Source organism: Microplitis demolitor, chromosome 8 (genome assembly GCF_026212275.2).
Source record: "Microplitis demolitor isolate Queensland-Clemson2020A chromosome 8, iyMicDemo2.1a, whole genome shotgun sequence".
Taxonomy (NCBI): domain Eukaryota; kingdom Metazoa; phylum Arthropoda; class Insecta; order Hymenoptera; family Braconidae; genus Microplitis; species Microplitis demolitor.
Window position 1 is genome coordinate 5,223,208 of NC_068552.1, and position 26,430 is coordinate 5,249,637.

Sequence of the window (26,430 nt, forward strand, 5' to 3'; positions counted from 1 at the left end):
TTCCGATTTATGACGTTCGGGCTTCAAAACGCCGCTCAAACGTTTCAACGATTTATCGACAAGGTCACTCGTGACCTGGACTTCGCATTTCCATATGTTGACGATATTTTAATCGCATCTAATGACGAGAAGCAACAAATGGAGCATCTGAAAATTTTATTAGAGCGTCTCCGTGAATATGGACTGGTAATTAACGTACCAAAATGTCAATTTGATCTACCGGAAGTAAAATTTCTCGGCCACGTCATCACCAAAGATAGAATCATGCCGTTACCAGAAAAAATCGAGGCTTTCGTCAATTTCGAGCCTCCTACCACCGTAAAAGCTCGTCGTCGATTTCTCGGCACAGGGAATTTCTACAGAAAGTTCATTAAGAAAGCTGCAGAAATTTTAGCACCGTCAAAGTAAATTTTGAAAGGGCCCAAAGTCGAAGGCTCTCATTTAGTCAACTGGACAACTGAACAAGAGTCTTTTAAGTCAGCTAAACACGCTCTCGTGGATGCTACTCTGCTGGTTCGAACTAAAATCGATGCTGACTGGGCAATATTCATCGACGCATCCAAAATCGGTATTGGAGCCGTTTTGCAACAAAAAGTGGATAACAACTGGCAACCACTGGCATTTTTTATACCGGCATGTTTCAATCTACACCGATCACAAGCCACTCGATTTCATCGGTGAATTCACCACCGATATTCGACATGTGTCGAGTACCGACAATATTGTCGCTGACACATTGTCACGTGTCGAAGCAGTATCCACTGCTATAACGTCGCAAGAACTCGCCGACGCTCAACAAACCGACGATGAACTTCAGCAGTTGTTTCGTTAAACAACTGCTTTGAATTTAAAAACGATTCAACTCGATAGTGGACCTGCACTGTATTGTGACACTGCGTCAGGTACAGTGCGCCCATACGATCCAGGACCGCTAAGGAGAAAAGTGTTTGGCTCGCTACACACGCTCGCTCACCCTGGAATCAAAGGATCGCTAAAAATCGTCTCCAAACGATACGTCTGGCTGTCGATTAATAAAGATTGCCAGCATCGATTGCCAGAAGAAAGTCCAGAGACCCGTGTCATCACCGATCACCAGTTTTGAACCTCCAACTGCATGATTCGAGCACATCGACTTAGTGTCTCTAAAATCGTCAAGAGGCTTTAACCAGTGTTTAACAATCATCGACCGATTCACGAGGTTTCCTGAGGCTGTCCCGTTATCCAATGGAACTGCAGAGGCGGTAGCATATGCACTATCGCTGCATTGGATTTCTCGCCACGGAGTACTTAAACGCATTACCTCGGACCAAGGTCCGCAATTCGAATCGTCGTTATTTTAGTCGTTATTAAAAATGTATGGAATAAAATACCTACATACTACACCGTATCATCCGCAAGCCAATGGTCTTGTCGAACGTCTACATCGTTAGCTTAAATCAGCACTTTTGTGTCATAAAGAGTCATGCTATGACGCATTACCAGCCGTTTTGCTCGGCTTACGCGCTGCTTAGAAAGACAACATCCAGACGACCCCGACTGAATTAGTGTAAGGTGAGCAAATTCGTTTGCCTGGTGAGTTACTCACTCCCAGCAATAAAACTACGCCTCATAACATTGTCAATACTCTAAAACGTCATTTCAATTCATTGGCACCGGCCGAAATGTCGTGTCACGGCAAGCATTCTGTTTTTTGTTTCAGGAACCTTAGTACTTGCAGTCATGTACTGGTACGAAATGACCAGGTTGGATCATTTTTCATAGTGTCATACGAAGGTCCATATCGTGTAATAACTCGACACGATGAATACTTCATCATCGATTTTCGAGGACGACAAATCGCTATTTTAGTAGATAGATTGAAGCCGGTTTACGAGGCGAATTCAGTCGACACAGCAACAACAATAACAAACAATAACACAACAACTGAGACTCAAAAACGCCGAGTCCGAGTTAACATTTAAAAATTTACACGATTTAATTTTTTTTTACATCGAAGTTTTCTTTTACAAAGTAATAGTTCATCACTGTATTATACTCATTCACTTCCTTATTCATTTAGTTATATCACTTGTAAATATTCCGTTACTTTAATTATCGTGTATTAAAAAAAAAAAACAAAGAGAGTTCTGTAGCATTGCTACAATATTTACGATCGATCAATGTCGGCAATCTACGCCGGACATCGATTTTTACATATTCCGACGAATTACTGGCTAAACATACTTCAATTGATCTAAATATACATACCCGCGAAAAACGAATTATATATGGTCATATACAGATCATATATGTCCATATATGGGGCATGTATGATGATCTTTATACTATACATGTGCATATATAAGTTTCGATTGTTTCGATATATGGATATATATAACTATATATAGGTATATATAATAATATATGATCATAATGAAAAAACCGACTATTCTTTTTTTCGATCTTGCATAAAAATTTGTTGATTTACGCTGTTTTAAGAAGCCTCTCCAAAAATCAGCTTGATAAAAAATTTTCAAGAGGTCGCTCACGAATTTTGAAAATATCAAAAATGATTGAAATTCGGATTTTTGATTTCTAAATTCTTTTTTTCTCGTAGTAGCAATAGTTTATATTTGTAAAATCATGACTATGCTGAAAATTTGAGCCCAAAATTCAAATATTAAAACGGCGCTCAAGAATTTTGATTATTAACTGATAGTATGTAACTAATAGTTCAAATTAGTTGTTCTATTTTTTTATAGCTCAATTATTATCATTTCAGTAAAATGAAACTTGTGCATAACCAAAAATATACAGAACAGTCTTAAACAATAAAATTCGGTAAGTTTTAAATAAGCGAAAAACCTACGAATAAAATTGAAAAATAAAAAAGTATGTAAATAACTTATTATTTCCATTTCTCGGGTTATATTTTTATTCATCGTCATCCAAATTAATGGTGAAATAATCAAGAAGCTTTATTTTTCATATTCAAAGGTCACTCGAAAACGTCCAAAAGACAGCACTCGGAAACATTCAAAATTCTTGAGCGAGGTTTAAATATTTAAATTTTGGGCTCAAATTTTCAGCGTAGTCATGATTTTACAAATATAAACTATTGCTGCCACGAGAAAGAAAAAAATTTGAAATTAAAAAGTTGAATTTCGATCATTTTTGATATTTTCAAAATTCGTGAGCGATCTCTTAAAAATTTTTTATCGAGCTGATTTTTGGAGAGTCTTTTTAAAACATCGGAAACCAACAAATTTTCATAAGAGGCTCGAAAAAAAAAATAGTCAGTTTTTTTGCGCCACCCTAATATATATATATATATATATATATATATATATATATATATATATATATATATATATATGTATATATATATAGTAGGGGGCTTCAAAAAAAGAAATTAAATTTTTTTTTCGCTCTTACCCCCTGAAACGTTAGTGGTTGCCGAGAAAAAAATCCTCTCAAAAGATGGGCTCTAGCTCAACCTTAAGAAATATATTTTCTTTATATTTTCATGCATGTATTTTTTATATATTCTAAGACGTAGGAAAAAGAAAAGCAAAATAGGGTTCCCCCAAAATTTCATAAAAAAAAAAAAATTCTTTTTTTTAAATGTTTTTCAAACTTTCCAAAATCACTTCTGTAAATCTAATTGACCATTGTTTTGAATGTTTTTCGTTGTTGAGTGTTGTCTGGTGATATGACAACTACTTTGCAAGTAGCTAGTAGTACTGCTGTTCGTGATTGAACGGTTGACACTGGACGAGAAGTCCGTTTTCTCTTTGTTTGAGAACTCAAGTCTGTAATTGACTGAGATGTCTGCCTTTGAACCGATTGAGAAAGCAGTCGTTGAATTGTTTGAGAATTCTGTTCCTAATTAATTATTTGAGAAGACATAGAGACAGTAGTTGGAAAGATGAATTCAGTCTGAGTAGACGCAATACTGTCTCTTGAGACGTCGACGAAGGCTCCGAGAAGTCCTACCTTTATTGTGGTTGAGCTGTGCTGGTAATTGCTGGAGTAGTGTCTTGAGAAGCTGCTGAGGAGACTTGCGTGGCTGCTGGAGTTGCCTTGGGTCTTTGATAGAGAAGAGTGTGATGACGCTCTTCACAAATTTTACAACCCCTTGGGATTACATTCGCGTAGGTTGTGTCGTCTAAGGCAATTAAAACATAAACGCTCTTGCATTACGATCTTATAACGTAGACCGTTTTTATTTTCACGACGGAGACGTGAAACAAACCCGGAGTCGTATGTGATCACCTAAGTGTATTAAAAAAATTATAAATAACGATAATAATTATAACTAAAAATAATAAATAATTATAAATAAATTGAAGGTGTGCCTGGCCCAGCTCCTCAGGCTGGCTTAGTGCACGAGGGCACTAGCCCGTTTACAAAACGGACAAAAATTATAACCGATAAGGGGAGAGATCACGGGACAAAATCTCGAGCGAGAATGTATGCACCAAGCGGAATGACAAGAAAACAAATATATAATGAATAAAAATAATAATAAGGAATAATTACTACTAAATATATCCAGGAAACAAACAAATAAATATTGGCTATCACTGGGTTCCTTTTACGAAATTATTTAATTCAAAACATATTTAAATAAACTCAACAAATGGTTACAATAATAATCAATTCAATTTAAATAACATTATTAAGTTATCCACTGGGGAAAGCAAATTACAAATTACAAATTTTCACCCAATATAATTAATATAGATTGTAAACAAATAAAATAATACTAATCTTTTTCTTTATTTTATATTATTTACTCTGGGGAGAGAAAGACGCGGGTACTCAATACATATTTGGCAACAATGGGTTGCATACCATTAAATTATAAAATAAATTTTACCCAGAGAAATAATATTTTAAGTACTGTTGTAAGACAAGGAGCTACATACGCTATTCTTGTCTAATCTTCTAAGGAATTTACTCGACCTGTCTTAGTACATATGCACCTAAATGCCGTGACGGACGCCGAATATATTCAACTTATTATAACAATAACTCAGGTTCAACAATTTATGAACCAAATACCGCGATCAACTCTACTGAAGGACCAGCGATAGCCGATGCAACAAATGATGATACAATGACTTACCGGCGTTGATTATAATTCACTTCTGGAACTATTTAACCATAAACAATACTCAAACTATACTTTTGACTTAATATAATAAGATACTAATTATCCAAATTAAACAAACTTTAACTCTGTAATTATTTCATTAAGGCTACTGGGCCAGAACAATTTACTCAAAATTAACTACGGACAACAACACGTCCTATCTTTACAAAATCTCGGTCCTCTCTGATTATTTTTCGTTGATTTTTCCGAGGGAGGGGTATCACTCCCATGTTATCCCCTCTCATGACCTCGGACCCGAAATTTTCAATTAAAATAAAATATTCAAAATTATTGAATGACCTGAGTTATGTTATAATAATAAATTAAACAATATTTCCTATTTATCAACATAAACATAATAATTATTAACCCTTTTAACGATAACATAATAATTATTTCAGTGCACCAAGTGCACTTGAACACACATTTGAGTCTTAACATCTAATAATTGTACAATGTCGTAAACCAGAAGATCGTCCCAATGATCAGCTGAGCAGCCAAGAGCCTTAAGAGCATTTACGCACTCCGATACAGTGGTAAGTATGTTGTTTAATCCATTGGCAGTTCGTTGTTCCATCCTTGAAAGTGATCTAAGCTTGGAAAGATGAGCAGTCTTGAGAAGCCCTTTATTCTCATATCTAGTAGTGAGTGTATCCCACGCTGATGCGAATGAGTCAGCTGATATCTTGAGATTGGCTATTAAGCTGGCTGCGTCTCCCTCAAGACTAGCGCAGAGATAGTGCATCTTTTCCACTGCAGAGACAGACTGATTCTCACCAACCAATGACACGAATAGGTCTCGAAAGTGTCGCCATTCAGAGAATTTTCCGGAGAATTTTGGTATGGAGATGCCTGGTAGAGATGGTCGATGATGAGATGCCCCTTGGAAACTTGCGTCGACTAATAGAGCTCCAGCTGGAGGCTCTATTGCTTCCAATTCAGCTATGCGAGTAGACAGAGCAGCCTCGGATTGCACGAATCCCTTCATGGTTTGTTCATACCACTTTTTCTTGAAGTAATCATGCTCTGGGGATATGCCAGATTTGAAGGAGACCAGTTTCTCATGGTCTACTGCAAACTTCTCCCAGTTGATCTTGAGTATGCTGAGTTTCGCCCTGGCAGCATGAATGTTGATAGCTGAGATGACGTTGGCCTCGATTTCGGCAGCTAACTCGGCGATGTAGATGAATCTAGTCTTCTGTAGCTTCAATTTTCCACTGAAGTTGGCCATGTTGAGATGACGTTGAATATCTCAATCAATCTAAGCCCCCCACAGCACTCCGTGCTCCACAATGCGTTGAGCTTAGACTGACCGATCACTTTCAGATGTCCTTGGCCTCTTGACGTTGACGTGGAGAAATTCAACTTCAATACAAAGCTATCCGACTCGAAGGACCATAAAATGTTCAACGAGTAGTCAGTTGGTTATATAGCTTCATACTGAAGAGAATTTCGTACGTTATTGGTGGCCTTGAAAAAGGCCGATGTGGTCTTGAGAAAGACCGTTTGAGAGTGACGTTTATGCTGGAGATGACGATGAGAGAGTTCGATTGCGGTTCCTTAAAAAAACCGTTCGTTATACTTGAGTAGTCTTGCTGGAGACCCAAAAGTCTCGTGAAATTGAAAGCTTCTTACGAGACTAGCCCTGAGAAGAGCTAGCCAAACTTGAAAGTAAGTTCTGAAAAGAACCTTTGGTTTTGAGAAGTAGCTGAAGACTATTCAAGCCTTGCGCGCTTAAATAGGGATTTTGGTTTAGCCGCTGATAGCCTTGCTCGCTACGTGAAGATAGTTTTTACCAGTAGGACTGATCAAAAACAAATACGCTATCGCTCTCAGATTCCCTTCTTTTATACCCGAGAATCCGGCTTCTAGAATGTTCTGGACGGAGTGGGAGAAGTCGGTATCTGCGCTCCAATGAAATGGCTGGCTTTCGAAGAGAAGGGAAAAAGTTAAGAGCTGGCCAATGAGAAGTCTTAGTTAAGGCTAGAGGGGGTCGAGTTAACTACTATTGGTCGTTAGCGTACTGAGAGCGAGCAGTCTCTCTCATGGTCCGCGCGAAGATGATGAGGCATGGTATCTCTCCATCGTCCGCATTAAGTTGATGACTTACTTTTGAACAATATTCATGTACTCTGGATACGCACAATCAATGATATATTTAACTTCTCTAATTACAAAAGTACGTTGCAGGTAGTAAATAAGTAGTCATATAAAAATGAAATAAAGCTTAATTAGCGGTACTAGTTCCTTGTAGCCAGAAAGTATCCAATTATTTCAAATTCATTTGTATTCTTATTGAGTAAATCATAGGATTGACACACCACTATATTATATTCAGGAAAATAAGAAGTAAGTTAAGATGATTGCATAAAACTTTTCATCAACAACATTTGCAAAATTGATTGAAAGAAATCAATAATTTCCATCAACTCAAAACAGTTTTTTTTTCACATTTATAGTTGTTTTTATCACATACATAGACGACTTCAGCTCCATCTCTTATTTGTTACTGTAATCTCACATTTCATTTCATCAAATACATCGTTTATGACAGACAAATTTCTATAGTATGCCTAAAACCGTAAAGTCTTTCATTCAAACCTCCCTGTGAACTTGTTTCAATTTCAATGTTTTTAAATCAATTGAAATTCAGTTGACTCAAGTGCGGATATGCGGAGTACACAGCGTATTTCGGAAGAAGACACGATTTTTATCAGTGTGTAATTACTCGTCAACTGCTCAATATTTTTCAAATTTATATATATATATATATATATATATATATATATATATATATATATATATATATATTGTGACGTTATTTTTTGTATGGGGGTCAAATCAAAGTGAACGTCACAAACACCGACTAATTTTACTGTATTTACGAGCATGGTAACTCAAGACTTAGAATTTAGCGTACAGGTATTAACGATTTTGATACAGATTTTTGATTTAAGTTATAGCTTAAAAATTAAATATGGAGTAACGTTTAGCTACAGTTATGGGTTTTGTTAGGAAAAATTATAGTAAAGATTTAGAATCAGAATTATGGAAATTAAATATGGAATATGATTTGAGATTTAAAGTTTGAGCTAATGATAAAGTTTGAGATTTAGTTTACAGTTTTGAAATTTTGAGTACGTGGAGAAGTCAGTGTTACCGTGGAGCGGGACTTGAATTAGTCACCCGGTATCATCTGATGATAGAACCTAGTTCTATCTCTATGGGACTTCTTGGTAGATTGCAAAGGTCTAGCTGAAATGCTAGCGCTCCAGTATATAAGGAATCTGATGGATGCAGATTGGGATCAGTTTTTGAGTTTTGGTTTGGCAGGCCTCAACAGTAATATTGTGACCGTTGCTGTTGTGGAAGCCGTTTGGTCATTTTTAATTGTTTTTGTCTGACAGGCCTTAGACGACAAGTCATGACCACTTGTACCGCTGAGGAAGTCATAGGTCACTTAGTTTTAAGTTCTACGATCCTAGCTGAAGTCTGTTCCAGGAGAGCAACTACCAAGGATATCCATACTCAAAGTCAGATTTAGTGAGTACGTTTGGTGCGGTATAAGCCTCCAGTTACCGATATAGTAGAGTTTGGGAATTGAGTTATGGATTTAGAATATAGAGGTCAGTTATAGATAATGATAAGATTTAGTTTGAGGTTTCAGATTTTTGTGATTGAGGAAACAGAAGTCGAAGGGAGACCTTCGAAGAGTGCGGACGTGAGCATTCAGCTCTGGTCGCTCGAAGCGAGCAGACGTGTCCAGAAATGGCGTTATCGTTCATGGCATCACGGAAAGCTACAGATTAAGATTATTGTTACAGAAGTATTATTTAAAACAGTGTAAGACGTTACTCGACATTTCATTCAGCAGTAATCAGGTATGAAATAATTATTAATAATTAATTGAGTTTGAGTCAGAGTCTTGAGATATGATGCTACTGTTTTAATTAAAGAGAATATTTAAGAACTGAGAGAATCATGAGAATATTGTTACAGTTTAGAGTCATGTTCACGATTTTTTTGTTAATATTATTTCATAAAATAATTATAAGAAGCAAGTTCAATTATTAAACCAATTGTCGTCTAATTGACGCCAATATTAGACTCATGTACGTTAGTTTTACTAGGTTTGTTAGAGAGAATGTTCTAGAATATCGGTTTTTATAATTTATTGTTCTAGGTTACTGAATATTAGTTGTTTGTTAATTAGCTCTAGTAATTAATTAATTTATTTTCAATGTATCGAAACATATCCTTTAGATATCAATTTACCTTTTTGTTAAGATTAACTTCATTATTATTAGATTCAGTATTTTGTTATAAAGCAGAATTGTTTGTACGAGGCTACAGTATTTTGTTAATTGTTAAATAGGAATTTGAGATTATTTGTTGTTTAATAAAAATTGCAAATTCACTGATACTCTACATGAATTTGGAATGATGTAACCCGGACCACTCCCTCTCTCCATAAACCTACACACTGAGCGACACCATGGCATACCGTACCTCTGTTTTTAGTTTTCCAGTCTCCGTTTTTGTTTTTGCTTATAAGTTCTGAGCACTTTGTTAAGTTTTAGTTATAGTTTTTTTTTATTTAGTTGCGTGGTTTTGGTGATAACTCCACAGATCAAAAATTTATCTAATTCTTAAGATTTACTGGTTTGGTGATTCCAGTGATAAAAATTACCTGGCGCCCTGTTAGTATTGAGACTGGAGGCTAAAGATAGAGAACGAAGTTTGTAGCGCAAAAATCCTGACGTATTAACGTATGCTTGGATAGATTTTTGTCATTATAATATATATATATATATATATATATATATAGCACTAAATTGCTCAATTTTGGTACTGTCTAGTGGATATAACTATATACACAACAAAACGAAGTTTAAAGTTTTGACGTAATTATTAACTACAAGTTGTTGCTAACATTCCTAGAAAGTTGACGTTAATCTACTGCCTCAACCTATCCCCAACTTTCTGAGAAAATTGAAGGCAACTTTCCGTCAACCCTGTCAACTCAGGGAATGCCAGCTGTTGGTATACATTTTCTCAGAAAGTAGACGACTAGTTGCCGTCAACTTCCAATAATCTTTTCGGCCAACTTGATAGCCAATTGCTGCAATGAGTTGCTTCCAATTTGATTATCAGAAATCGTTTATGGCTGAGGCAGGTATAAGTCTCAGCCATAAGCTACCCTACAAAAAAAAAGAGAGTGCGTTTAACATTCACACGCTATTGAAGTAAATCTTCTTTGATATTGTATGAGATGGTGATCAAGTTAAAAATAAATACATCATATGAGAATTTAAAAAACTATTTATTGACGATGTAAGACTAATAGTAATATATACATTTATATGAACGTTGACCACTATACATTTTAAAACAATAATTTAATTACTATCATACTTCAAATATGATATGATTGATTTATAACTGAAATGAGAAACATAAATTCTATTACGCAAATTTTCTAAATTTCTTGAGAAAACTGCATTAATAGTCGTGCCATATCTTGTTGTTGATCGAACTGGAGAATAATTATCATCGTTAAATTTAGTTTATCAACTAAGAAATTAATCAATGGTCAATATTCTGATATTGCAGTTATTTGCTGTATGAAAAACCACGATCAAACATTGATTATAGTTGTTCTTTACATTTCTTCAAATAAAACTGTATCGAATATCATAAAATTTATTTATCAGAAATTACTTCACTTCACTACTGAAGATTTAAGTCTTTTAGATACTACTTACCATGAGATACCATTAATTCTTGCTGGAGATTTTAATCTTAATTTTGTTCAGAAGAATCTCGTCTATTAATCGATTTCTCCGGTGATAAACTAAATTTAACGATGAATAATTCTCCAGTTCAAAATCAACAAGATATGGCATGACTATTGATGCAGTTTTCTCAAAAAATTTAGATAATTTTCAGAGTAGAATTTATGTTTCTCATTTCAGTTATCATAAACTAATCATATCATATTTGAAGCATGATACTCGGAAAGAAATTTTTTTCAAAAATTACCATTAAATTCAACGTAATCGTGGGACATAATGCGGTGCTTTTATTTATTGCCATTTCTGAAATAACTACGAAAAAATTTATTTATTTTCTGGTAGACTTCTTAAAATTTACCGAAAATCGAATAAAATTTTGCAGACTATGGTAAAATTTGTTGAAAAAAAGTGAAAAATTATCTGACTTACCGACAAATGATTAGGTCGTGTCATACGTCTCACGATTACAGTGAAATTAACGGGAATTTTTGAAGAAAATTTCTTTCCGTGCAGTAATTAAATTATTGTTTTAAAATGTATAGTGGTCGACGCTGACATAAATGTATATATTACTATTGTTAGATCGTCAATAAATGGTTTTTTAAATTCTCCTATGATATATTTATTTTTAACTCAATCGCCATGTCGTACAATATTAAAGAAGTTTTACTTCAATCGCGTGTGAATGTTATACGCACTCTTTTTTTTTAATATTATTTATTCATTATTATTCAAATTAATATTTTCAATTTAATATGTTTTATTAATTATTTTTTTTTTTCAAAAGTATTTGATTGATTTGTTTATAACATATACCTTGCTAAAATTCCTCGACGGAGACGTGGAACAGTCCGATATCGTAAGTAGCTACGCACGTGATAAATAAATGATTAAGGAAAATAATATTAAATGATGATAAATACTGAGATCAAATTATAATAAAATAATAGATTTAAATAATTGTTAAATTATAAGTAATAAACAATCAGTGTGCCTGAACCAGCTCCTCAGGCTGGATTAGTGCACGCAGGCGCCAGACCGTTTATTCAAAGCGGACAAAAATTATTCAGGGGGAAATTAACGAGGGAAAATCCGAGCAAACCGTTCATAAAAAGGCGGATGAACATCGAATGAGTCAATGGAAAAGAAATAATGAACAATTACAGATAAATAATAAATAAGATCAGGAAAATTAAAATTAAGTAGTAGGAAAAGATTCAGAGGAAAATAAATATTAAATTTTCCTCGACAGCTGTTGGTATCCGAGTTTTAATAATATCAACAATTGTAGAATAATAATTTTTCACACTATTTAGTTTTGTTTAAATTAATAACAATAATATCTGGTGTTTGCCAAAATACAATTTAAAACAGATATAAACTTTTACCACTGGAGATAGATTCATCACACAATAATCTCAGTATAAAAACAATGTATTCATACTCAATCCAAGAAATAATAATATAACTTAAAAATTATTTATACTCAATTGAAGAAATAATAATATAATTTAATGTAATTGATAACATTAATTTTTAATATTAAACAAAATAATTAATCATTTCAATGGGATTTATCTAAATCATAAATAACCACAATACTTTTTATTTTATTTTATCTCTCAATACTTATGAAAGGGAGAAAGATACGGAATTTTTCCTCACTCACACTCAAAATAATAGATTTTTGTTTTCTAAATAATTTATAATAAAAATTCAATAATATTATTGACCGCTGGGGTGCATAAATAAATCAAAATAAAAAGTAGAATTACTTAATTATTTTAAATAATAATAAGTATAAATAATAATGCATAATATTCTTACAATTGTTTTGAGTAAAAACAAAAATAATTTTAATACTTTGGGAATTTTTCAACCAAGTGATGATGTCAGTACTTGAGGAATTTGCTCAAATACTGTAGGCGCACTATAGATATAACTATATCTATAGATATAACTATATCTACCGATAACGTTTAACAACTTTGTTGATGTATTTGTATATATATATATATATATATATATATATATATATATATATATCTGAATATTTTCAACTATTTAAAAAAAAGGAAATATCCAACGATAATTAACAATAAGTATTTATAATATATCTTGTATCATTCAGTTGGTGATTATAAATAAATTGATTTTATTCGCCGAGGCGACCAACAACTACCGGGGAAGGTTATCACATGAAAATATATGCAGCGAAAGAAATCCAAATTACTTACTCATAAATCTACAAATGATTAGATTCAAAATGATATCAGTTATTCACCCAGTGAATAATACTACTATTAGGAACAACTTGAATTTCTAGCAAAAATAAGAAACGCAATTGTACGTATACACAATTTTACTTGAAGGACCACGTCCATGCACAATAATTGCCCGTATCTTTCTGATTTAATTACTCTATTCTCCACCTGTTGGTCGTCGCTCACGTGGCGTGATCATCGCCCTTAGTTACTGTTATGATTATTTTTTCTAGCCCTGGGCCTAGTTTTAAATCAAAAATATAAAATATAAAGATAATTTCCGGAACCTGAATGATACATTAATAATTATTCCAATGCATGAACTATTTATTTATACTATTTACATATTATTATCTCATCTAATAATTCAAATAATAATCATCTAAAATCATAGAATTGACGTCGGGAACATAGCCCAGGTATTGATTTTCCCTTACCCAGCGGTCAATATTTTTCCCAAAATATCAAATGACATCCCTAATCGGATGACAAGTTTAATAAAAATAATATGTTAAACGAATGTTGGGACATAATGTCACGCTGGATTAGGCATCCCAATTATTTCAAAATCATAAACAAATACTCAAATTTTACAAAAATCATTTGTTTGTATTTTTAAATTATAAAATAAAATCATTTCATACATGTGCTTAATCACACGCTGCGCGCAAGTGCTAGTCTTGTGCACGGACTGCTGTCTCAACCGACGAAATGGCGGAATGCCCGCGCAACGATTTAAATTCAAACGTAAAATTAAAATATTTAACTTACAACTAATAAAAATTAAATAATTTTGAATCGTTACGTGACAGTTTATAAACTATTGATTGACAAATCAAAAATATTTAAAAACCAGATGGTACAGAAACGTAACGCTATATTGCCGTAACGGACTTCCGTTGCATTGTCATCCAGTTACCTCCTAGTCGCGCACTAAAGAAGTTTTACTTTAATAAAACTCTACCCCATTGAAGTCAGCTGCATCATACATACCTAGAAAATTCCCGCTCCAATAAAATATCCTACCATCTCAAAATCCCTATCAATGAAAAAATCTACCTTGATATAATCACTACCAAAAAAAAAGCACTACCAAGTTGTATTTATGAATAAACTCTAGCCGTTTGAAATCTCTACCATCAACTTTAGTATGTATATTTTGCAGACAGTAAATTTATTTTTAATTAATTGGGCAGATTTAGAAAGATGACTCTATTATTTAGGGCTAATTAATTAATGAGTAATTATTTGATATTGTTTTAGCGTTTAGTGCGCATGTTAGAAAATATAATAAACATGACTTTTTCGTTGGCTAATAGTAAACTATTTGAGAAGAAAGTTATGAATTGTTCAAGTTTGAAAATCCCAAATGCTAATTACTCATTAATTAATTAGTCCTAAATAATAGAGTCATATTCCTAAATCTCCTCAAATTATTCCTAATTAATCAAAAACAAATTTATTGTCTGTAAAACATACATTCTAAAATTTATGGATTTCGACTGGTAGAATTTTTTCATAAGTGCAACTTGCCCGTCTTTTTTTCTGGCAGTGATTATATCATAGTCAATTTTTTCATTGGTAGATATTTTGACCATGAGATTTTGGCCATGTAACCCCTCTACTTCGAAATTTTTTTATTTAGATCGCTAGAAAATCGTTTGTCGATGATTGTCGAATGAAACAAAAATGTAATTAAGAAACTAGAATTGCCATTAGTAGTCTTCAATCGAAACAATATTTTTTTTTGTATAATGATAATAAATCTTCCGTTGAAAAATTACTTAAAAAAATAATTATTTTTTTCCATTGATTAAAAACTTGGTTTTTAAATTTTGTCAATTAGGTATTGACAGGTAGCGTTACGATGTTGTTAGATGTACAAAATAACCCTAAATCACACTCGATCTTGAAATTGACTGTCATTTGATAATTGAAATTATCGAAATTTGCTGCCCGAATTGGCCGACAATTTGATAGCAAAACTTGGAAAAAAAATTAGCGCTTAATTTTTCCTCAATTAAGAAGTACTTCTTAGAGGCAATCATGAATAATCTAGAGACAGTCATGAATAAATGATTTTCATGCGATTCAAATGAAAAAATTGAAAAAATATCGGGGTTCAATTGAAAAAGTAGCGGGGTTCAATGGAAAAACCTATAGTCTGACTTTTATTAATTTTTTTTTTTAAATAAACAATTAGCCGACAAAATACTTTAATAGACCAATATTGACCGATAACCAATCATCAAACCATTGCAATTAGAATGAATCAGAGTAATTTATAATAAGGGGCTAAGTAAGTGGAGCTCAAATTGATGATAACTTTCAGCTTTTTTAAGTGTTCCTCCACGTTGTTATCAACTTTCATAGAAACTTGGCAACCAGTTGCGGTCAATTTATAAAAATTCTAATTTCGCGGTTAACTTGCTGCCATCTTGACTATCAAGGTTGATACTGCTTAGCGAATAGAACTACACCATGTATATAATTATTATCACAACTAAATTAATTATAAATTATTCAACTATTCGTTTACGTATTTACATATATAATTATATCATATGAGTTAATTAACTAGTGAATACTTGAATCTTAAATTTTGTTTTATGAAGCAAATTTTTTTTTTCTTTTATGATAATAAATTTATTATAATTGTGTAACGTTCTCTTCTATCTCACACGTTCCACGGCGGAGTGTGGTTAGTGCTCAATAGCCGTTATGGCCCTCCGTTGGTAAGAAACTGAAAATAAAAATAATAACAAACCAAAAGTCCCACTTGGAGATATCCCGAATCTCCCTGGACACTCAGCTTTGCTCAGGCTGGATTAGACAATCCTGGTTGGGCGCCAGTTCGTGTACCCTACGAACAAAATTTAAATTCAAAATAGAACACAACGGAGAAATGAAAATGAAAAATAAAACTAAAATACCGGATAGCAGTTTCAGATTTTAGGAAAAGGAAGCAAGAAAAAGATAGCACTGATGTAAATAAATAAAATTTAAATTAATACCAGGTTGATGACCATTTGTTTCAAATATATTTTGAATTATGAAATTTAGATACTGACTCTCTTGAATCTGAGATAGTGAAAATAGTGACTATTCACTATTTGCTAGTGAAAAGTATATCTCTAATTCAAATAGTGGTATACTCTGCATTAGCAATAAGTGACTATTCACTACCAAATAGTGATTTTCACTAATTCGTTTTTAGAGAGTAGTTGTATCGCATATCCAAAATAAACAATATCAATAGTGGAAATAATAATAACTCAAAAAAATAATACGGATATGCGTATACAAATTATAAAATAATAATAATGTATAAACGCAAAATATTTAACTGCATGTATCTCTTGCACGTGATAGTAAAAATAAATAAATATGATTAAATAATAATAATCGCAAATAATAATTTAATAATTATAAATTATTGTGTCACTCGCATGGGATAATTCAAACATAAAATAAGAAATAATCTTAAAATAATTCCTAAATGCTTCTAGTAAATAATCTTCGTAAATTTTCCACTGGTGAATATTACGGAGTTTTCACAAAATAATATTATCAGAAAAAAATAATAATTATAACAATAATTATCTAGAAATCAATAATAACTATAAAATAATATTTATAAATTCTTGTATCACTCACATGTGATAATTTTAAAATAATAACAATAACACCGGAAAATAATAATTATCGCAGTAATAATTTAAATCAATAATAAATGATAATAAAGATCCTGCAAATTGATACTTATCAATGCACTGATTACTGTTAAAGTATCTCATATATCACTCAGACAAATTTCTTAACTCATAAGTAATTATTGAACCCAGTCGCATGTAATTGTTTTAAGCAGATAACCAAAAAAAATTAATATTCAATGCGTATACATAAATAAAACTATCAAATTATTTTTAATAAATAATAGTTGATAATAAAACTCAAATACTGAATAAATTTAAAGTATTACGCTTTAGTCCACTGGATTCCATAGCCTCGCATCCCATCATATGCTTCTGTATCGATTGTACTTAACTTTTGTCTCACAGTTGATTGGTTCATTCTATCCTGATATCGATAATTTAAGTATCGATTGTTTTAATTTTTTTCTAACCCTGACAGCCACACTTTGCTCAGTAAGTTCTACAGTAAATCATTTACGGCTAACTTAATGACAAGTTTCTGGTAAACTTTGGCTGGATAATATTTGCGTGCAAGTTGATGCAAATCAACTGCCGTCATCTGAATGCAATTTGACAGAAAAACTTGCCAATGATTTCAAGTAAAATTTTCAATAAACTTGGCATCATTATCTGACAGAAACACTTGTAGTCAAATTGAATTTTCAAGTTACAGAAAAATTACTGTCAACTTAACCGTGACGGTTTGCTCTCCAACACCTTCCTTTAAGTTGGCTTCAGAATGCTGCCGTAGCTTCAAGTTAACTTGCGATAAAGGTGGCTGTCAGTGTAAATTTTATATGAATCTGTAGTAAAAAATACAGACTGAAGCTCCGCTGGTGGCGAAAAAAGTAATCATTGCTATAGAAAAATTATATTAGTTACTGAATCATGACATTTGTTATAACGTTTCATTCTCTGGCAGTGCTGTCTACTTATAAAAAAATTTGTAAAAGGATTAAAAATAGAGGTGCTATAGTATATGCTGGCCTAATTTAATGATTTAAATTAGTTCTCATAACTAAAATAGGTAAGGTTTCATGATTTTATGACGAACAATCATTTTTCGATTGAAAAAGGAATTTCTTAGAATTTTTTTTTTTTTGAAGTTTTTGAAACTTGGAGCTAAATACTGTTCTGTCTACGGTATAGAGACATGGTAGGCTCACGCCATGACACTTCACACATAAACATATGTTTGATTTGAACGTGTACTTGGCGCGAGACACTACCGTGTCTCCTGATTTAAATGGTGCTCAAGAATTTTGAATGTTTCCGAGTGCTGTCTTTTGAACGTTTTCGAGCGGCCCTTGAATATTAATAATAAAGCTTCTCGAATTTTTTACCATCAATTTGCATGACAATGAATGAAAATTTAATTCGAGAAATAAAAATAATAACTGTTTACATACTTTTTTTATCTTTTAATTCAATTTTTAGGTCTTTTCGCTTATTTAAAACTTACTAAATTTTATTGTTTATTAAGAACCACTTCATAGATGTGTAGTCTTCGTATGCTTATAAAGCAACCCCAGCCACCTTGCTTAAACCATCCAAATCTTCTACAAGTAATATCATTAATAACAAATTGGTGTTAAAAAAATCATAGGTTGCATCTAGAAATATAATTTTTGGCCATGCGCGAAAAGACGATCTCATATAATCAGTGAAAAAATAGAAGCCTTGATATTGATTATTTTTATGAAGAATGTGAACATCAGCTCCTATAAAAAATAAGAACAAATTTTGAAATACTATCACAAAAAACTTAGAAAAATTATAAGATTGTATCTTGTATGAGTTAATAGCCCCTGGCATTAATGTGCTATAAGAAAATATTTACTGAGGAAACAAGCATTGGAAGCATTAGCTTTACGTTTCAATATTTTTTCGGCAATTTGTAGATCATTAGTCATTAAATCGTTATTTTTTCTATGAATATTTATTAGATCTTTCTCGTAGGTGATGTTGTTTTGAAAAAGTTTTTTGGAGCATTTAAATTCATGAAATTCACCGCCATTTGATATATCCCTGGAGACAATCGCCTATTTTTAGATACGTTATTGATACACGCCTGGAATGAAAAAAAAAAAAAAATTTTGTGAAACTATTCCAAAATTTTTTTTTGACTCCTTCTAACAACAAATAAAAAAAAAGTCACTGCTACATTTCAACCAACAGAGAAATCTACTGAAACTTATTAAATTTATATATATTTCCGATAGAATGTTAGGTCACAAGAGATAGGTCTAGAAAAAAATATACTGTCAGAAACATCACATAGGTAGTATTACCTTGAGATAAATTAATCTAGTTAGGAAAGCCAATTTTTTAAATTCCCGCTAAGAAAATCGATGATTTTCAAAAATTTCGGGAAGTTATTGTTTTCACCCCGATTTGCGAAAATCGAAATTTCATCAGATGTCGACGTTTCGAGGTCATAGGAAGCTATTCTGACTGTTTTTAGAATGATGTGTGTGTGTGTGTGTGTGTGTGACCGGTCTATAACTTTTTAACTGATGAACCGATTTGGACGTTTGAGGTGGCAATCGAAAGAGCTTGTTGGCCATCAACTTTTCTAAAAATTTCAGATCATTTGATCGAGTAGAGTCGAAAATATTGACGAATTACGAAAAAAAAAATTTTTTTTTTTAGTTTCTTATGGATTTTTCAGAAACGAGTTTAACGATCGACTTCAAAATCTAATCAGCTCTTGGGCTTAATAAGACGTGTCCATTTCACCCTTAGCCGTCTCAATTGGGTAATTCGTTCTAGAGTTATCATGTGAAATAAAAATGGTAAAAAATAGTTTTTTGCGAATATATTTGAAACAACTGAACTAAACAATTCCAAAATTTGATCAGCTTTAGAGTTTATTAAAACGTGTCGATTGCCACTTCAACCATCAAAATCGGGATATTTTTCTGAGAAGTCTTGGGGAAAAAAGAAATGGTAAAAAACGGTTTTTTGCAAATATCTTTAAAATCACTAAACTAAACGATTTCAAAATCTGATCAGCTTTAAACTTTATCAAAACGGGTTGATTGCTACTTAAAACATAAAAATCAAATCATTTGTCAATGAAATATCGTGGGAGAAAAAAATGGTAAAAAACGTTTTTTTCAAAAACATTGGCATACAAAGGTATTTTTAAGCTCAAAGAGCTCGAAGCTGTATTCCTGACAGTATTTACAAGCTCCAGGAGCTCGAAATGAGTGGGAAGTTTCGAGGCTGGCCCGCAGGGTCAACCGATAGACCGATTTTTTTTTTTTAATACGCGGGACTCTTTCATTTTCTCACTCAATAGTCAGCAGGCTCTAAAACTTAGTTAGAAGTAGAAAAATTTTTCGAGTTATTTAAACATAAAATAGAAAATCACGTGGAACCGCCTTGAAATATTAATGTGAAGAGATTACATTTTAATCGTTTTATTTCATATTTGACTGTATGAAATGCGTTGATGAGCATGGTTACACTACGGTGGTAAGAAGTTCTCAAATTCTTTCGTAAAAAAACAATTTTAATTATACACTGGTCACAAAAATTACGGGATATAAAAAAAAATTATAAATTTTTGGGTGATTTTATACATGCTGTAACTTGGTGAAAAATGGTCGTAGAGTAAAAATAAAAAGAAAACAAATTGTAGACTTAAATTTTAAGTTTTGAGATCTGGACGGTTCCGGAGTAATCCTAAGAAAACCGACAAACAAAAAAATTTGCAAATTTTTGTTCGTTTTCCAATAAGTCCATGGGCTTCAATAAATTCCCGTAGGTAATTTGGCCTCATGACGCTTTCAAGAAATTTTATGCTCTTTAATTTGTCGGCCTCAAGACGTCTCTACTACGATTTGGCGCCAAGTTATCATTGATCAAAGCAAAATAGTCTATTTGGACATATTGGTCGTACAGAGAATGAAAGTAGGGTTTTGAAAACTGGAAAACATTTTCTGTAAGGTAAAGTTAGTAGCTTTTGATCAAAAAATTTTTTGTAAAGCGATAATGTATATTAAAAAACAGGTACAAATATTTAAGGATATTCGGAAATCTTGATATAACTATAAATGTAGCGGAGGAACCAACGATACCGCAGGTTTGTTTTCAATCTAAAAGTGTCGTAAAAAACTCTTGAAAATTTCAAAGCGCTGCGATTTTTCTTTCTTAGTGTTCCGAAACTTTAAATTTATCGATTTTTCCAAAAATGGCATAAGGAGGTTGCATTTGGTTTTCATACATTTTTTTATTGTCAAATTTTTTTTTTTAGCGACAAGCTTTATGTCTTTAATCAAAAACAGTAATTATTGAAAAAAATTGAAAAAAAATTTTTTCTAAAATATTTTTTTTTTTTTCGAGAAAATTTATTCAAAAGAATTCATTTTCTTGATAGTTTGCTTTCTTATCATCTTGACAATTGATTTTAATAACTTCGAAATCATTTCGAAAATGATATAGAAGCAAAATTTCGAAAAAAAAAAAAAATTTTTTTTTCATACCGATGCCGAAAGTTCGTATTCTGTCCCTAATTTGCATTATGAAAGTGATACATTCTAGCCCAACTAATAAAATTAAAAGAGGTAATCCCTATATATATTCCCAGCTTAATATAAAAAAATCTGGGCGTCGGTTGACCCTGCGGGCCAGCCCCAAAACTTCCCGCTGTTTTCGACCTCAAAGAGCTCGAAAACATTAGTGTAGATATATTTTCGAGCTCTTCGAGCTCGAAAATGCTATCACATGCAATTGTTTTTTTACGATCTTTTCAAGCTCTAACAAGTTACCTGTTATGCTGAAGTTTGAAAATTTAATAATCGAAAATCATCAATGAAGCGGTTTTTAAAATTTAGTTACTGATTATGTTCAGTATAATAAGTGTATTGAGGGAGAAATCAATGTCAGGGATCAAAATCAAAATTTAAATAAGTTTTGACTCATGTAAGAAACAATAAAATATGAAATTTCCGATAAAAGTATTAAAAACAACGTTTTATCGATTTTTTTGTTGATAATATGATTTAAACTAAAAACCAAGTTCGATGACATTATATGTTCAAAAGAAACCATAAAAAAGATGAGTTGGTATGATATCAGGCACATTTCAGTACGTTAAATTATGATTTATCCGGAAAAAATAACATAAAATGTTATTTTTTTAACTTTTCAACACCGATATCTTTTGAACTAATGAATCGATTATGATGTTTGAGATGGCAATCGACGCGTTTTATTGAGTACTAGAGCTGATTAGATTTTGAAGTTGATCGTATAAGTCGTTTTTGAGAAATCAATAAAAAACTAAAAAAAAAATTTTTTTTTTTCGTAATTCTTAAATATTTTCGAGTCTATTTTATCAAATAATCTGAAATTTTTAGGAAATTTGATGGCCAACAAGCTCTTTCGATTGCCACCTCAACCATCCAAATCGATTCATTAGTTCAAAAGTTACAAAGAGTTTACATACATACACACACACACACACACACACACACACACACACACACACACACACACACACACACACACACACACACACACACTCGGAAATCATTTTGAAAATAGTCAGAATAGCTTCCTAGGACCTCAAAACGTCGACATCTGATGAAAACTCGATTTTCAAAAATCAGAGTGAAAACAATAACTTCCCAAAATTTTTGAAAATCGTCGATTTTCTTAGCGGGAAGTTAAAAAAAGTTATATTTTTTTTCAGCTGTCAAACTTCATTGACACGTTCAACCTAACCCAAGCTAATCCGTTACGTACGTGTATATAATATCTGTCACGTAACGATTCAAATTATTTAGTTTTAGTTAGTCGTAAGTTAAATATTTTAATTTTACGTTTAAATTTGAATCGTTGCGCGGGCATTCCGCCATTTTGCCGATGGAGACGGCAGTCCGTGCACAGTGTTGGCGCATGGTGCTGAGTATGAGAGAGCACGTGTGCAAAATAATTTTGATTTATAATTTAAAAATACAAACAATTGATTTTTGTTAATTATAAGTTTTTGTTTATGATTTTGAAACAGTTGGGATGCATAATCCAGCGTAACATTATGCCCCACCATTTGTTTAACATATTATTCTATTTAAACTTGTCATCCGACTAAGAATGTCAGTTGATGTTTGGAAAAATATTGACCGCCGGGTAGGGGAAAATCAATATCTTGGCTATATTCTCGACGTCAATTCTATGATTTTAAGTAATTATTATTTAATTTATTGGATAGAATAAAAGTAGGTGGATAGTATGAATAAATAGTTCATATATTCAAATAATTATTCATGTATCATTCAGGTGTCCAGAAATTATCTTTATAATTTATATTTTTAATTTAAAACTAGGCCCAGGGCTAGTAAAGATAATCATAATTGTATTTAAGGGCGATGGGTGCGCCACGTGGGCGACGACCAACAGGTGGAGGATAGGGTAATTAAATAAAAAAGATACGGGCCGTTAGTTTGCACGGACGTTAGTCTGAGTAAAATTTTAAGTTCTATTGATAAATTGGTGAATTATTAATAATATTGTAGTCGATATAATTCGCCGGGTGAATTAAGTAATACTTGTTTTGATAGTATTTGTTTGCTGAGTTATTGGAGATTTTTGAGTACTTTACATTTCTTTCACGGCATATATTTTCATGTGATAACCTCCCCCGGTAGTTGTTGGTTGCCGCGGTGCATAAAATTAATTTCTTTATATTTACTGGCTGAATGATACATGATTTACATTATATATACTTATTGTTAGATATTTCGTTTTATTATTGTTAAAAATATCCTGATACATATACATATATATATATATATATATATATATATATATATATATATATATATATATATATATATATATATATATGACGCAGATGCAACGTTGGTATACGTAGCCGGTAGATATAGATATATATAAAGGTATATATATTTATAGTGCACATACAGTACTTGAGCAAATTCCTCAAGTACTGACATCATCACTTGGGTGAAAATTCCCCAAAGAATTAAAAATTATTTTTTTTTCTCACTCGAAATATTTGTAGAAAAAATTGTTACGTCCAACTAGTAGCTTGTACTGTGATGTTGGACAATATTATTATAATTATTATTTTCGGCCCTAGTCTTTCGACCAATAGACCGGGATCACACTGAGGAATTATCTGGGAGGTGTTATAAAATAAAGACGTTGAGTTTATAATTTAAATTACTATCTATATTCTACAATTAAACAACTTCATTTGTGCATACGATAAACTTGAAATTTACTTTATACCTTATTGGTTAGTCAACTTAAAATTAACTTTACATAAACTCGAAATTATACGGAGATATTAGGTATGTTGTTGCTTATACTTACTAGTATAATTTGCGTTTCACAGAAACTATTAATAATTAATTCGAAACAGTAATTTTAAATGTAGAATTATCTCTATAGGTTGGTGTCACGAGTTACTATTGAAGTTGGACATTCATTTGTTTTATGTGTTAACTTAACTTTACAGTACCTGTAGTCGCTGCAACTGGACGTTTGTATGATAGTATTTTACACTGACTCTAGGTATTACTTTTATTTTTCTTATTTTTGTTTTATTTTGACCGCTGAGTTTTATACTTGGCAAATCACTGATTTTAATAAAATGTTGCAAGATGATTAATACCGTAAATGTAAAAATACTTGTACAATATAAACTAGTACGGAACTAGGGTAAGACTGAAGTATGTGTGTGGACACAAAAAAAAACTAAACTAGTACGGAACTAGTGTGAAAACTGAAGTGTGTGAGTACACAAAAACTAAACTAGTACGGAACTAGTGTGAAAACTGAAGTGTGTGAGTACACAAAAAACTAAACTAGTACAGAACTAGTGTGAAAACTGAAGTGTGTGAGTACACAAAAACTAAACTAGTACGGAACTAGTGTGAAAACTGAAGTGTGTGAGTACACAAAAAACTAACTGTTTAGTCCGGGACTAAAATTGAAGAGAGCATTTTCTCTTTTGTGACACCTTTTATACTTTTCTAATTGGTTAATCTAATGTATTGTTCTGGGGGAAGACTACATCCAATCGGAGCGCAGCTCCTTAAGGGTCTTCCCTTTCCTCATGGTTTTCGCCCTGGAAAACACTCCCCGATGTGGGCCTATGTGCGTGCGCAACCGTGCATACACCCACATGTACATTATTGTATTTACTTAAATATATTTATTATAATATTTTAGATTTCTTTATTATTATAATTTTAATTTATTTGTTATAAAATTTAAATTTAATTATCATTAAATTTCAAATCTACCTATGTTAAAACAACTTAAATTTATTGTAGTTTATTTATTATAAAATTTATATTCGGTTATTATTGAATTTCAAATCAAAATCTACTTAAAATTTACTTGCTATCAAATTCAAATTTATTTGTTGGTGTTAATGATTTGATTATATTTTGCTAACATTTAAACATTTTCATTAGTTAACATTTTCTGTTAATGTTTAATTTTTATTTCCTTAATGACCTCTACGTCATAGGATTTTGTGTCCGTCTCTAGATTTGTCTATTTGTTCTATGATAAAATATTTCAACAAAAGTGCACTTAAAGTGAAAGTAAGGGATTTAGATTGTGTAAAGATTGTTTATTACAACTAAAATTTATTTACCTCTTACCTACGCCGCGTACGCTTTTGTTGATAAATATTTTTTTAAATATATATATTTTTTTGTTTAAAGTGTTTCCAAATAGCCTCTGGGCCTTTACAATTACCTGAAGGGTCATTAAAATTACATTTAGTTGTTTGCTCTAGCATTTCAACAAATGTCAAAACAAACAAGTCTAATCTTTTTAAAAGCATTCCGAATTTTATAAATAGAAAAAGTAAAATCTGGTCGTCGGCTAAATTTTTAGCTGGACGTAACACCCCCGCCGTTAGACGGAAGCACGAGCTGATTCGGAAGGAATCGAGCATACGAGTGCGACGACGAGATTTTATTCTTAAAGGATCTTAACTTACAGAAGGTGTTGATACGCTATCTCTAGACGAAAGCTCTGGTTGTGTTGTCTTCTGGTACCCGTTGATAGGTTGGTGTGTTGACGCCGATTTCCGTGGTTGGTGGATAATCTCGTTTGGCGGCTTTGGGCAAGAGCGGATAGATCTCTGATACCGTTAACGCTGATGTTTCCCCCTTTTCCACATCTTTGTTTGGAACTAGTGGATATCTGCTTCGTTGGTCTTTCTTCTGCCTACCCAAGTGTAACAACAGGTGGGTAAGTGAATCCCATCAAGCTCCTACCAGACATAGTGACCATCCATAGACCGAGTGTAGAGCGTATCCATGGATCACGGTGTCTGCCATCAATTTTATGATTCGGAGGAACATGATGACTCCAATTATTCCAGCACACCATGTGCCGAATCCAGTGAATTTTCCCCAAGTTTTTGACCACGCGCTCTCAGCCAGATGTTCCAATACATCTTTGTTGAGCGCGTTAATTAAGGATGGAGATCCCCGAGTATTATTAGTGAATTGTTGAGCCATGGTCTCCATGACCGCGGTTTG

At 32.4% G+C, this 26,430-nt stretch overlaps 1 protein-coding gene across 1 annotated transcript; it reads right to left on the reverse strand.

The window, feature by feature from the left end:
• Positions 1–5,534: 5,534 nt before the first annotated feature.
• Positions 5,535–6,368, reverse strand: LOC128668450 (uncharacterized). The gene has a single exon (XM_053741516.1). The coding sequence runs from the start codon at positions 6,366–6,368 to the stop codon at positions 5,535–5,537; it is 834 nt and encodes a 277-aa protein (XP_053597491.1).
• Between the last annotated feature and the right edge of the window lie 20,062 nt (positions 6,369–26,430).